This window comes from Delphinus delphis, chromosome 11 (genome assembly GCF_949987515.2).
Source record: "Delphinus delphis chromosome 11, mDelDel1.2, whole genome shotgun sequence".
Classification (NCBI taxonomy): Eukaryota; Metazoa; Chordata; class Mammalia; order Artiodactyla; family Delphinidae; genus Delphinus; species Delphinus delphis.
The window spans coordinates 82,035,372-82,050,391 of NC_082693.1; the positions used below are offsets into that span (position 1 = coordinate 82,035,372).

The 15,020-nt window shown below is 38.4% G+C and overlaps 1 protein-coding gene across 1 annotated transcript in view; it reads right to left on the bottom strand.

The window, feature by feature from the left end:
* SLC5A8 (solute carrier family 5 member 8) overlaps positions 1-15,020 on the bottom strand; it is a 63,284-nt gene that overhangs the window by 12,589 nt on the left and 35,675 nt on the right. Inside the window, exon 10 of the mRNA XM_060023890.1 lies at positions 14,435-14,502. Within this exon, the coding sequence (XP_059879873.1) occupies positions 14,435-14,502 (68 nt within the window). The remainder of the gene's footprint in view (positions 1-14,434; positions 14,503-15,020) is intronic.

The following is a 15,020-nucleotide window of genomic DNA, read 5'->3' on the forward strand; positions in this document are numbered from 1 at the left end:
CATTCATGGCAGCCTTGCCATTGACAAAGAGAACTTGGAAGCTTCTTCTCAGTCGCAAGTTCCATCAGTTCATTCAAGTACCCTCAATAAGAAAAGCAAAATGCAAAGAGGTTAGAGAATCATGAGACAAGAGGGACACGACTCCTCCTGGTATTGTTCTTGTAGATATTAATAATCAACCACATCACTTCTTTGTGCCTTGGTAGTCTCAAAATCCCCTGCAAAAGCAGATTGTGGATAAGTACAGCTAAGAGACCAGAGGTGGCAATGAAACCCAGTGCTCTCCTTGATTTCCTAAGGATAGAACTAGAATGAGAAGTATGGTTAAAAAAAAGATTGGGGGGAATCGGGAAGATGGCGGAAGAGTAAGACACGGAGATCACCTTCCTCCCCACAGGTACACCAGAAATACATCTACACGTGGAACAACTCCTACAGAACACCTACTGAACGCTGGCAGAAGACCTCACACCTGCCCAAAGGCAAGAAACTCCCCACGTACCTGGGTAGGGCAAAAGAAAAAAGAATAAACAGAGACAAAAGGATAGGGACGGGACCTGCACCAGTGGGAGGGAGCTGTGAAGGAGGAAAAGTTTCCACACACTAGGAAGCCCCTTCGCCGGCGGAGACTGCGGGTGGCGGAGGGGGAAAGCTTCGGATCCGCGGAGGAGAGCACAGCAACAGGGGTGCGGAGGGCAAAGCGGAGAGATTCCCGCACAGAGGATCGGTGCCGACCGGCACTCACCAGCCCGAGAGGCTTGTCTGCTCACCCACCGGGGCGGGCGGGGCTGGGAGGCTTCGGTCGGAGCACAGGGAGAGGACTGGTGTTGGCGGCGTGAACACAGCCTGAAGGGGGCTAGTGCGCCACGGCTAGCCGGGAGGGAGTCTGGGGAAAAGTCTGTAGCTGCCGAAGAGGCAAGAGACTTTTTCTTCCCTCTTTGTTTCCTGGTGCGCGAAGAGAGGGGATTAAGAGCGCTGCTTAAAGGAGCTCCAGAGACGGGCGCGAGCCGCGGCTTACAGCGCGGGCCCCAGAGAGAGGCATGAGACGCTAAGGCTGCTGCTGTCGCCACCAAGAAGCCTGTGTGCGAGCACAGGTCACTATCCACACCATCCCTCTCGGGAGCCTGTGCAGCTCGCCACTTCCAGGGTCCCGAGATCCAGGGACAACTTCCCTGGGAGAACGCACGGCGCGCCTCAGGCTGGTGCAACGTCACGCCGGCCTCTGCCGCCGCAGGCTCACCACGCATCCACACCCCTCCCTCCCCCATGTCCTGAATGAGCCCCCGAAGCAGCTGCTCCTTTAACCCCGTCCTGTCTGAGCGAAGAACAGACGCCCTCCGGCAACCTACACGCAGAGGCAGGGCCAAATCCAAAGCTGAGCCCCGGGAGCTGTGCGAACAAAGAAGAGAAAGGGAAATCTCTCCCAGCAGCCTCAGAAGCAGCGGATTAAAGCTCCACAATCAACTTGATGTGCCCTGCATCTGTGGAATACCTGAATAGACAATGAATCATCCCAAATTGAGGAGGTGGACTTTCAGAGCAAGATTTATTATTTTTTCCCATTTTCTTCTTTTTGTGAATGTGTATGCCTCTGTGTGAGATTTTGTCTGTATAGCATTGCTTTCACCATTTGTCCTAGGGTTCTATTTGTCTGGTTTTTTAAAAAAAATTTTTTTCTTAATAATTATTTTTTCTTTTAATAACTTTATTTTAATTTTTCCTTCCTTCCTTCCTCCCTTCCTTCCTTCCTTCCTTTCTTTCTTCTTTTTCTACCTTTTACTCTGAGCTGGGTGGATGAAAGGCTCTGGTGCTGCAGCCAGGAGTCACTGCTGTGCCTCTGAGGTAGGAGAGCCAACTTCAGGACACTGGTCCACAAGACACCTACAAGCTCCACATAATATCAAACGTGAAAATCTCACAGAGATCTCCATCTCAACACCAGCACCCAGCTTCACTCAACGACCAGCAAGCTACAGTGCTGGACACCTCTATGCCAAACAACAAGCAAGACAGGAACACAACCCCACCCATTAGCAGAGAGGCTGCCTAAAATCATAATAAGTCCACAGACACCCCAAAACACATCTCCAGAGGTGGACCTGCCTACCAGAAAGACAAGATCCAGCCTCATCCACCAGAACACAGGCACTAGTCCCCTCAACCAGGAAGCCTACACAACCCACTGAACCAACTTTAGCCACTGGGGACAGACACCAAAAACAACGGGAACTACGAACCTGCAGCCTGCAAAAAGGAGACCCCAAACACAGTAAGATAAGCAAAATGAGAAGACAGAAAAACACACAGCAGATGAAGGAGCAAGATTAAAAACCCACCAGACCTAACAAATGAAGAGGAAATAGGCAGTCTACCTGAAAAAGAATTCAGAATAATGATAGTAAAGATGATCCAAAATCTCGGAAATAGAATAGACAAAATGCAAGAAACATTTAACAAGGACCTAGAAGAACTAAAGATGAAACAAGCAATGATAAACAACACAATAAATGAAATTAAAAATACTCTAGATGGGATCAATAGCAGAATAACTGAGGCAGAAGAACGAATAAGTGAACTTGAAGATAAAATAGTGGAAATAACCACTGCAGAGCAGAATAAAGAAAAAAGAATGAAAAGAACTGAGGACAGTCTCAGAGACCTCTGGGACAATATTAAATGCACCAACATTCGAATTATAGGGGTTCCAGAAGAAGAAGAGAAAAAGAAAGGGACTGAGAAAATATTTGAAGAGATTATAGTTGAAAACTTCCCTAATATGGGAAAGGAAATAGTTAATCAAGTCCAGGAAGCACAGAGAGTCCATACAGGATAAATCTAAGGAGAAACATGCCAAGACACATATTAATCAAACTGTCAAAAATTAACTACAAAGAAAACATATTAAAAGCAGCAAGGGGAAAATAACACACAAGGGAATCCCCATAAGGTTAACAGCTGATTTTTCAGCAGAAACTCTGCAAGCCAGAAGGGACTGGCAAGACATATTTAAACTGGTGAAGGAGAAAAACCTACAACCAAGATTACTCTACCCAGCAAGGATGTCATTCAGATTTGATAGAGAAACTAAAACATTTACAGACAAGCAAAAGCTGAGAGAGTTCAGCACCACCAAATCAGCTTTACAACAAATGCTAAAGGAACTTCTCTAGGCAAGAAACACAAGAGAAGGAAAAGAACGACAATAACAAATGCAAAACAATTAAGAAAATGGGAATAGGAACATACATATCTATAATTACCTTAAATGTAAATGGATTAAATGCTCCCACCAAAAGACACAGACTGGCTGAATGGATACAAAAACAAGACCCATATATATGCTGTCTACAAGAGACCCACTTCAGACCTAAAGACACATACAGACTGAAAGTAAGGGGATGGAAAAAGATATTCCATGCAAATGGAAACCAAAGGAAAGCTGGAGTAGCAATTCTCATATCAGACAAAATAGACGTTAAAGTAAAGACTATTAGAAGAGACAAAGAAGGACACTATGTAATGATCAAGGGAACAATCCAAGAAGAAGATATAACAATTGTAAATATTTATGCACCCAACATAGGAGCACCTCAATACATAAGGCAAATACTAACAGCCATAAAAGGGGAAATCTACAGTAACACATTCATAGTAGGGGACTTTAACACCTTACTTTCACCAATGGACAGATCATCCAAAATGAAAATAAAAAAGGAAACACAAGCTTTAAATGATACATTAAACAAGATGGACTTAATTGATATTTATAGGACATTCCATCCAAACATAAAAGAATACACATTTTTCTCAAGTGCTCATGGAACATTCTCCAGGATAGATCATACCTTGGGTCACAAATCAAGCCTTGGTAAATTTAAGAAAATTGAAATCGTATCAAGTATCTTTTCTGAACACAACGCTATGAGACTAGATATCAATTACAGGAAAAGATCTGTAAAAAATACAAACACTTGGAGCCTAAACAATACACTACTTAATAACGAAGTGATCACTGAAGAAATCAAAGAGGAAATTAAAAAATACCTAGAAACATACGACAAAGGAAACATGACGACCCAAAACCTATGGGATGCAGCAAAAGCAGTTCTAAGAGGGAAGTTTATAGCAATACAATCCTACCTTAAGAAACAGGAAACATCTTGAACAAACAACCTAACCTTGCACCTAAAGCAATTAGAGAAAGAAGAACAAAAAACCCCAAAAGTTAGCAGAAGGAAATTAATCATAAAAATCAGATGAGAAATAAATGAAAAAGAAATGAAGGAAACGATAGCAAAGATCAAAAAAACTAAAAGCTGGTTCTTTGAGAAGATAAACAAAATTGATAAACCATTAGCCAGACTCATCAAGAAAAAAAGGGAGAAGACTCAAATCAATAGAATTAGAAATGAAAAAGGAGAAGTAACAACTGACACTGCAGAAATACAAAAGAGCATGAGAGATTACTACAAGCAAGTCTATGCCAATAAAATGGACAACCTGGAAGAAATGGACAAATTCTTAGAAATGCACAACCTGCCAAGACTGAATCAGGAAGAAATAGAAAATATGAACAGACCAATCACAAGCACTGAAATTGAAACTGTGATTAAAAATCTTCCAACAAACAAAAGCCCAGGACCACATGGCTTCACAGGCAAATGCTATCAAACATTTAGAGAAGAGCTAACACCTATCCTTCTCAAACTCTTCCAAAATATAGCAGAGGAAGGAACACTCGCAAACTCATTCTATGAGGCCACTATCACCCTGATACCAAAACCAGACAAGGATGTCACAAAGAAAGAAAACTACAGGCCAATATCACTGATGAACATAGATGCAAAAATCCTCAACAAAATACTAGCAAACAGAATCCAACAGCACATTAAAAGGATCATACACCATGATCAAGTGGGGTTTATCCCAGAAATGCAAGGATTCTTCAATATATGCAAATCAATCAACGTGATACACCACATTAACAAATTGAAGGAAAAAACCATATGATCATCTCAATAGATGCAGAGAAAGCTTTAGACAAAATTCAACACCCATTTATGATAAATCCCTGCAGAAAGTAGGCACAGAGGGAACTTTCCTCAACATAATAAAGGCCATATATGACAAACCCACAGCCAACATCATCCTCAATGGTGAAAAACTGAAAGCATTTCCACTAAGATCAGGAACAAGACAAGGTTGCCCACTCTCAGCACTCTTATTCAACATAATTTTGGAAGTTTTAGCCACAGCAATCAGAGAAGAAAAGGAAATAAAAAGAATCCAAATCGGACAAGGAGAAGTAAAGCTGTCATTGTTTGCAGATGACATGATACTATATACAGAGAATCCTAAAGATGCTACCAGAAAACTAATATAGCTAATCAATGAATTTGGTAAAGTAGCAGGATACAAAATTAATGCTCAGAAATCTCTGGCATTCCTATACATTAATGATGAAAAATCTGAAAGTGAAATCAAGAAAACACTCCCATTTACCATTGCAACAAAAAGAATAAAATATCTAGGAATAAACCTACCTAAGGAGACAAAAGACCTGTATGCAGAAAATTATAAGACACTGATGAAAGAAATTAAAGATGATACAAACAGATGGAGAGATATACCATGTTCTTGGATTGGAAGAACCAACATTGTGAAAATGACTCTATTACCCAAAGCAATCTACAGATTCAATGCAATCCCTATGAAACTACCACTGGCATTTTTCACAGAACTAGAACAAAAAATTTCACAATTTGTATGGAAACACAAAAGACCCCAAACAGCCAAAGCAATCTTGAGAATGAAAAACGGAGGTGGAGGAATCAGACTCCCTGACTTCAGACTATACTACAAAGCTACAGTAATCAAGATAGTATGGTACTGGCACAAAAACAGAAAGATAGATCAATGGAACAGCATAGAAAGCCCAGAGATAAACCCACGCACATATGGTCACCTTATCTTTGATAAAGGAGGCAGGAATGTACAGTGGAGAAAGGACAGCCTCTTCAATAAGTGGTTCTGGGAAACCTGGACAGGTACATGTAAAAGTATGAGATTAGATCACTCCCTAACACCATACACAAAAATAAGCCCCAAATGGATTAAAGACCTAAATGTAAGGCCAGAAACTATCAGACTCTTAGAGGAAAACATAGGCAGAACACTCTATGACATAAATCACAGCAAGATCCTTTTTGACCCACCTCCTAGAGAAAGGGAAATAAAAACAGAAATAAACAAATGGGACCTAATGAAACTTAAAAGCTTTTGCATAGCAAAGGAAACCATAAACAAGACCAAAAGACAACCCTCAGAATGGGAGAAAATATTTGCAAACGAAGCAACTGAGAAAGGATTAATCTCCAAAATTTACAAGCAGCTCATGCAGCTCAGTATGAAAAAAATAAAAAACCCAATCCAAAAATGGGCAGAAGACCTAAATAGACATTTCTCCAAAGAAGATATACAGACTGCCAACAAACACATGAAAGAATGCTCAACATCATTAATCATTAGAGAAATGCAAATCAAAAGTACAGTGAGATATCATCTCACACCAGTCAGAATGGCCATCATCAAAAAATCTAGAAAGAATAAATGCTGGAGAGGATGTGGAGAAAAGGGAACACTCTTGCACTGCTGGTGGGAATGTGAATTGGTACAGCCACTGTGGAGAACAGTATGGAGGTTCCTTAAAAAACTACAAATAGAACTACCATATGACCCAGCAATCCTACTTCTGGGCATATACCCTGAGAAAACCATAATTCAAAAGGAGTCATGTACCAAAATGTTCATTGCAGCTCTATTTACAATAGCCAGGACATGGAAGTAACCGAAGTGTCCATCAACAGATGAATGGGCAAAGAAGATGTGGCACATATATACAATGGAATATTACTCAGCCATAAAAAGAAACGAAATTGAGCTATTTGTAATGAGGTGGATGGACCTAGAGTCTGTCATACAGAGTGAAGTAAGTCAGAAAGAGAAAGACAAATACCGTATGGTAACACATATATATGGAATTTAAGAAAAAAAATGTCATGAAGAACCTAGGAGTAAGACAGAAATAAAGATACAGACCTACTAGAGAATGGACTTGAGGATATGGGCAGGGGGAAGGGTAAGCTGTTACAAAGTGAGAGAGTGGCATGGAGATATGTACACTACTAAACGTAAAGTAGATAGCTAGTGGGAAGCAGCCACATAGCACAGGGAGATCAGCTCAGTGCTTTGTGACCACCTAGAGGGGTGGGATAGGGAGGGTGGGAGGGAGGGAGACGCAAGAGGGAAGAGATATGGGAACATATGTATATGTATAACTGATTCACTTTTCTATAAAGCAGAAACTAACACACCATTGTAAAGCAATTATACTCCAATAAAGATGTAAAAAAAAAAAGATCAAATCATGTAGAAAGAGTTAAACCTTACTAATTGCAATCTTTGCTTTGATGTAGAGATGCGAAAATCATGATAGTGAAATAAAATGTACAGTATGAAGAATAGAGAAAGGCAAAATGCTGAAAATTTCAAGAGATGTGTGTTCCCAGTATTCAAAAGGCTAATTTTTGAAAGTGGACAGAACCATAAAAGAAGTATCAGGGACACACCGGTTTGTCCACAGAGTAAAAGTGACGGATAGAACAGAATGAATAAATCAGAAAATATATATATATGCTCAAGAAAAATTTTAGAGCATACAGACTGCAGTCCTGGGTTAAAAAAAAAAAAAAAAAAGAAGCTTACCTCATGGGCTAGGGAAAGGAGTGAGGATATTATGACAGAGGAGAACTAGTGTTTGAGGAGGATATGGACTCAGGATACGATCCTAAGGAGTCATTTCACAGCATCTCTTGAACCAGAGTCCAGTAGGAAGGAAGGTAGACTTTATGCAAAATGTGAAAGAAGTCACTTGGCCCATGTAGTGGTCACTGCGACAGTGTGACCTAGAGACAGTTTTGGAGATATAAGGAATATACCCCCCAAAATACCCATCTCAGGAAATAAGACCTTGGCTAGAGAGAAAGCAAGGAAGAGTTGCCTTGGAGCTATGATGACTCTCCTAGAATATCTCATTATCTATACTCAGGCCAGAGCTGGTATATGAAAAAGGGGAAATCAACCACAATAAGAACTATAAGTAATAATGCAGACTATGGAGGAAAGCACACAAACAGGAGTTTTGTTGGTTATGGCTTAGTTGTACCAGGTAAGCTTAGAGCTTCTGGACCTAATTCATTCACTCACTAATTCATATAATCAGAATGAGGTCACACTATTTTAACAACTGGTATGCCCTAAGCAACCACCAACCAGAAAGGACCCAAGTTGGGTCTGAAGCAGGAGCCTGGAGGACTTGCTGTGCCCAGCATTAACCTTCAAGTTTCTGGGTCCTGGTCCCAGAGTTGGAGCCCAGGTGGCCATGGAAGTTTCATGGACCACTTAGGTGTGATCAGATAAGTAGATATTTATGAACCAATACATACATAGGTACATTCAACCTGAATTTGTAGAATGTCTACTTTGTCCAGGACACTGCAGTAGGCACCAGGTATTTGATACAGTATCAAAGAACAACGTCATAATCCTCACCTTCATGGAGTTATAAACTATTTAGTAAAACAGACATTAAATGAGTAACTGCAATAAAGTATTGTAATGGGGATGATACGAGAAATACAAGGTGCTCTGGGAACATTTGGTAGAGGGGAACTCAAACCTATCCAGGGAACAGAAAGGGCCTTTTTGAAAAATAATGTTTAAGTTGAAACTTGAAGAACAAATAAGACTTAGACAGTTGAAGGGTACTCCAGACAGGGGGAAGAGTCCATGCTGAGGCTTGGATGCTAAAAACTGTGAAGTCCACTCAAGGTTCAGAAAGAAGAGGCTAGGGGACTTCCCTGGTGACGCAGTGGATAAGACTCCACGCTCCCAATGCAGGGGGCCCAGGTTTGATCCCTGGTCAGGGGACTAGATCCCACATGCATCCCACAACTAAGATTTCACATGCCACAACTAAGAAGCTCGCATGCTGCAACGAAGTAGCCCACCTGACACAACGAAGGAGCCCACCTGCCTCAACTAAGACCCAGCACAACCAAGTAAGTAAGTAAGTAAATAAATAAATAAATAAATAAATATTTTTTTAAAAAACAGGCTATTCCAAAGATTAGTCTGTCCTCTCCATTCCAACACTTCCAAAGAAGCAAGACAGTTTTCCAACACAAAAATGCTCTCTAACAAAAATTTAGCAAATGCCACAAGACATGAAGGACTCTTTAGGCAATAAAAAATGTATTTCCACTCATAGGAAGATGGATTAGGTGTACTTTTCCCTCGTCCTCCTGCTAATAAAACTAAGACTCCTGGACATTACATATAAAACAAATATAAGAAGAATCTAAAAGGTCGAGAGAAGACGGCTAGGACTTCGGGGCCTGAAGAACAATATAATGGTGAGGTCTCTGAGTTTTCTTTTTGGCCCACATATCCCAGTCTTAGAGCTGAAGAAGCTGGCAATCCAGAAATGACAATATGTGCAGGCCAACAAAATCCAGCAAAGACCAGAAAAGGAGCAACTTAGCAAGAAAGAAAACTTTTAGATAATAACTGCTCAATTCCAGCCAAATGCCACAGAATAAACTGTTCCCCCACATACACATGCCAGAAAAGGCCAAGTAGGGAGCCTAGATTCCATCCCCCACCAGCCTATAACAAGGCACCCCATTCCCTCCCTGCTCAGGCAATGTCATAGGAGGCCTAATGGAGAATCAGGACTTTCACCATTGCCCAGCAGGAACAAGACCACCTTCACCATGATGTCAGTGGAGACTGTTCCCACCCAGCAAAATAAGAAATTCCTCCCTTGGATGTCAACAGAGGCCAACTTGGGAACCTGGACTTCTACATCCACCTGGCAGTAATGAGACAGCTCCCTCCCTTACACTGTTGAAGTGGTATCAGGGAAAGAAAACCAAAACAGAAGGTGCATGTAAGATCTATAGTCTCACCACATAATATAAAAATGTCCAGGTTTCAACTGAAGTTCACTTTTCAGAGCAGGAATTAGGAAGATCTCAAAATGAATGAAAAAAGACAATCAATAAATGCTGATAGAGAAGTGACAGATATATTAGAATTATTTCACAAATTTTCAAGCAGCCATGATAAAACTGCTTCAGCAATTAGAACATGCTTGAAACAAATGAAAAAGTAGAAGGCCTTAGCAAAAAAAAAAAAAGGAAAGTATCAGCAAAAACATAGATGATATAAAGAAGAACAAAATGTAAATTTTAGAACTGAAAATATAATAACTTAAATAAAAATCTCAGTGGATAGGTTCAACAGCAGAATTGGGGGGACAGAGAAAAGAATCAGTGAACAGGAAGATAGACCAATAAAAACCACCCAATCTGAAAAAAACAGAGAGAAAATAGGCTTAAAAATTAGTCACCAGGACCTGTGTGAATATAACAAAAAATCTAACATTCATGTCATCCGAGTCTTAGGTAAGAAAAGAAAGACAGTGGGGCTGAAAAGTACTCAAAGAAATAATGTTTGAACTTCCCAAATTTGGCAAGAAACATAAACCTACAGGTTCAAAAGCTAAGCAAACTACAAACAGAATAAACCCAAAGAAAAACATGCCAAGACACATCGTAATTAAACTTCTGTAAACTAACTTCAAAGAAAAATTTCTGAAAGCAGCCAGAGAAAGAAAAATGACACCTTACCTATAGGGGAAAACAATTAGAATGGCAGCAGATTTCTCCTTAAAGATAATGGAAGCCAGAAGAAAGTGGCACAATATTTTTCAAGTGTTGGAAAAAAAGAATTGTCAACTCAGAATCCTATACCTGGCAAAAATATCATTTGGGAATAAAGGGGAAATCAATACATTCTCAGATAAAGGGAAACTAAGAAAATTTGTTGCCAGCAGACTTATCCTTAAAGGAATGGTTAAAGCAAGTTCTCTAAATAGAAGGGAAATGGTAAAAGAAGGAACCTTGAGAAATCAGGAAGAAAGAAAGAACACAATAAGCAAAAATAAATATAATAGGCTTTCCTCCGCCTCTTGAGTTTTCTAAATCATGTTTGATTGTTGAAGCAAAAATTATAACACTGTCTAATGTAATTCAAAATGTATGCAGAGTAAATATTTAAGACAATTGTGTTATAAACTGGGTAAAGAAACAGAAATGAGGTAAGATTTCTATACTTTACTCGGATTGGTAAAAGGACAAAACAAGTAGACTGTGATAAGTTATGTATATACACATAAAGCAACAAATGAAAATGCTGCACTAAGAGAAAACTCAAAACAATATAGATAGATCAAAATGGGATTCTAAAAAGTGTTTAAGTATCCCACTTAAAAAAATGAAAACAGAAAGAACAAACATAACAAAAAACAGCAGACTTAAGCCCTAATATTCCAATAATTATACTAAATTTTAAAAGTCTAAATACCCCAATAAAAAGACAGAGATTGGCAGGATGAATTTAAAAACATAACCCAACTATATGCTGTCTACAAAAAACTCACTTAAGGTATAATGATATAGTCAAGTTCAAAGTAAAAGGATATCATGCAAACATTAATCAAAGGAAAGCAGGAGTACTATTAACTATTTAATATCAGATAAAGTAGTTTTCAGACAAAGAAAATTATCAGAGAGGAACATTATATAATGATAAGAGGACTAATTCACCAAGAAGCCATCGAAATCCTAAATGTATATGCACCAAACAAGAGAACTGCAAAATACAAGCAAAAACTAAGAGAACGAAAAGGAAAAGAGACAACTATACACTATAGGTTGAGAATTCACCACTTCTGTCAACAATTGATAAAAACAAATAAGCGTAAAATCAGAAGAATACAGAAGAACTCAGCACCATCAATGAGCAGGATCTAACTGACACCTGTAGAACACTATGCTTAACAGCAGGGTACACATTCTTTTCAGGTGCCCATGTAACAGATACCCAAATACTATATCCTGGGCCATAAAACAGACCTCAACAAATTTAAAAGAATTAAAATCATACAGAATGTGTTCTCTGACCACATTGGAATGAAATTAGAAATCAATAGCTGAAAGATAACAGGAAAATCTCCAACAATTGGAAACTAAGTAACATACTTTTAAATAATCTACAGGTCAAAAGGACATATCAAAGGAAATTTTAAAACTCCAATACAAAATATGAAAAGTTATGGGACATAGCTAAAAGTGCTGAGAGGGAGATTTTTAGCAATTAGTGCACACATTACAAAAAAGTCTCAAATCAGTAATCTAGTGTCACACCTCAAGAAGAGCAAAATAAACCCAAAGCAAGCAGAAGGAAGAAAATAATGAAGATAATTTTAAAAAGCAATGATTTAAAACAGAAAAATGATATAGAAAATCAATGAAACAAGAAGCTAGTTCTTTCAAAATATGAATAAAAATTGACAAACCTCTAGCAAGACTAAAAAAAGAGATAAAAGATAAAATTACCAATATTACGGATAAAACAGGAGATATCACTAAAAACCCTGCAGACATCAAAAGTATAATAAGGGGATACTATGAATAATTCCACACACCTAAATTTGACAACTTAGATGAAATGGAGCAATTCCTCGAAAACACAAACTACCATAATTCATCCACTATGAAGCAGATAATTTGAACAGCTATAACTATTAAGGAAACTGAATTCATAATTTTTAAACTCCCAAAAAAGAAATCCCCAAGCCCAGATGGTTTCACTAGAGTATTCTACCAAACACTTAAAGAAGAATTAACACCAATTTTACACAATCTCTTCCAGAAAATAGGAGAGAACTCTTCCCAATTTATTTTATGAAGCTGGTATGACCCTAACACCAAAACCAAGAAAAGGCATTACAAAAAAATATTACCACATATCAGCATCTCTCATGAATATAGATGCAAAAATTCTTAGCATACTATCAGCAAAGAGAGTTCAGCAATATATAAAAATAACTATACACCATGACCAAGAGAAGATTATTCCAGGAATGCAATGCCAGCTTAAAATTTGAAAATCAATCAGCATAATATACCATGTTAAAGGGCTAAAGAAGAAAATCATATTGTCATATCGAATGCTGCAGAAAAACCATTTGACAAAATTCAACACTCATCCATGATAAAAACTCTCAGAAAAAGAGGAATAGAGGGGAATTTCCTTAATTTGGTAAAGGGCATGTACAAAAATCCTACAGGTAATGTACTCAAGAATGAACCACTGAATGCTTTTCTCATTCAGATTGGAGAACAAGGCAATGATGTCCACTTTCACCACTCTTATTCAACATGATGTGGAAGTTGAAGCCAGGGCAATAAGGAAATTAAAGGTACATATACAGATTGGAAAAGAAGATATAAAACTATCCCAATTTGAAGATGATATAATTTTATCTGTAGAAAATCCCAGGAACTAATAAGTTCAGCAAGGTCACAGGATACAAACAAATATACAAAAATCAATTGTATCTTTATATAATAACAAACACATGGACACCAACATTAAGAATACAATACCGTGTACAATCACTCAAAAAAAATGAAATACTTAGGTGTAAATCTAACTAAATATAAACATGACTTGTATATGAAAATTACACAGTAGTGGTGGAAAAGAAATCATAGAAAATCTAAATAAATGAAGAGACACACTACGTTCATGGATTAAAAGATTCGACACAGTAAAAACGTCAGTTCTTCCCAAATTGTTTTACACGTTTAAGGCAATCCTATCAAAAACTAAGCAGGATTTTTTTTAGATATAGAGATTATTCTAAACTTTATATGGGAAGGAAAAGGAACTAGAACAGTTAAAACAATTTTGAAAATAAGAATAAAGTGGGAGGAATCAGTACTTCTGAATTCAAGACTTATTACAGAGCTATAGTAATCAACACTGTATGATCTTGGCAGATGGACAGACACATAGATCAGTGGAATAGAACAAAGAAACCACAAATAGACCCACACAAATATGCCCCACTGATTTTTCACATAGGTGCAAAGGCAATTCAATGGAAGAAAGACAGCTTTCACAACACGTGGTGTTAGAGCAACAGGACATCCACCGGGAAAAGGGAAAAAAAGAACATCAACCTAGGTCTCATACCATTGAGGGAACTGGGTAAAGGGTATATGGGATCTCCCTGTATTATTTCTTAGTATTGCATGTAAATCTATAATGATCTCAAAATGGAAAGATTAATTAACAAAATTTTTTTAAAGAATTTAGTCATCTACGTTCCTTGGTATGTCTATGTGTAGACATATAGAGAGAAAAGTCTGTAAGGATGGTCACATCAACACTTAAAAAAAAAAAAAGGAAAAGAAGAAGAATTTAGTGATTATGACTCAAACCTTCCAGGATTAGCTCTTACCTGCAACAGAGCTCCCATTAGTGATGCCAGCGCAGCCATTCCAATACACAAAGCTCCAAACAGCACACCTAGATGGATGATGTAAAAGCCATTGTAAAATCCAGACTCAGAGGATTAGAATTCTCAATAGAATAAGCTATCACACCTTGATTCAAAGTACATAATATGACTATAATAAAGAATGGCCACCTACCTCAGAGCCAGCTAAAAAAGGAAAGGGAACTAGTATGCAAAGAGGAAAGAAAACACTGATATTGTGGCCCGGGATTAATTACATTAGGTTATATAGGTAAAGATTTCCTAAAATTAACTATAGAGAGTTAAAACCTAATAACTATTGTGTTATTAATGTAATCCTCCATAAACATTTGTTGGTAAAGGAAGGTTCAGGGAGCTTCTGGGTTGGCGAACACGTGGTATGCTCAGAGAGGACATGGATGCTCCATGCCCTTTCCCATATCTTGCCATATTCATCTCTTCCATCTGGCTGTTTTTGAGTTATATCCTTTTACAACAAACCAGCAATCTAAAAAAGTCTTCCAACCTCTGGCCTGGCTTAGAACATCACCGGTTCTACTGATGTCCT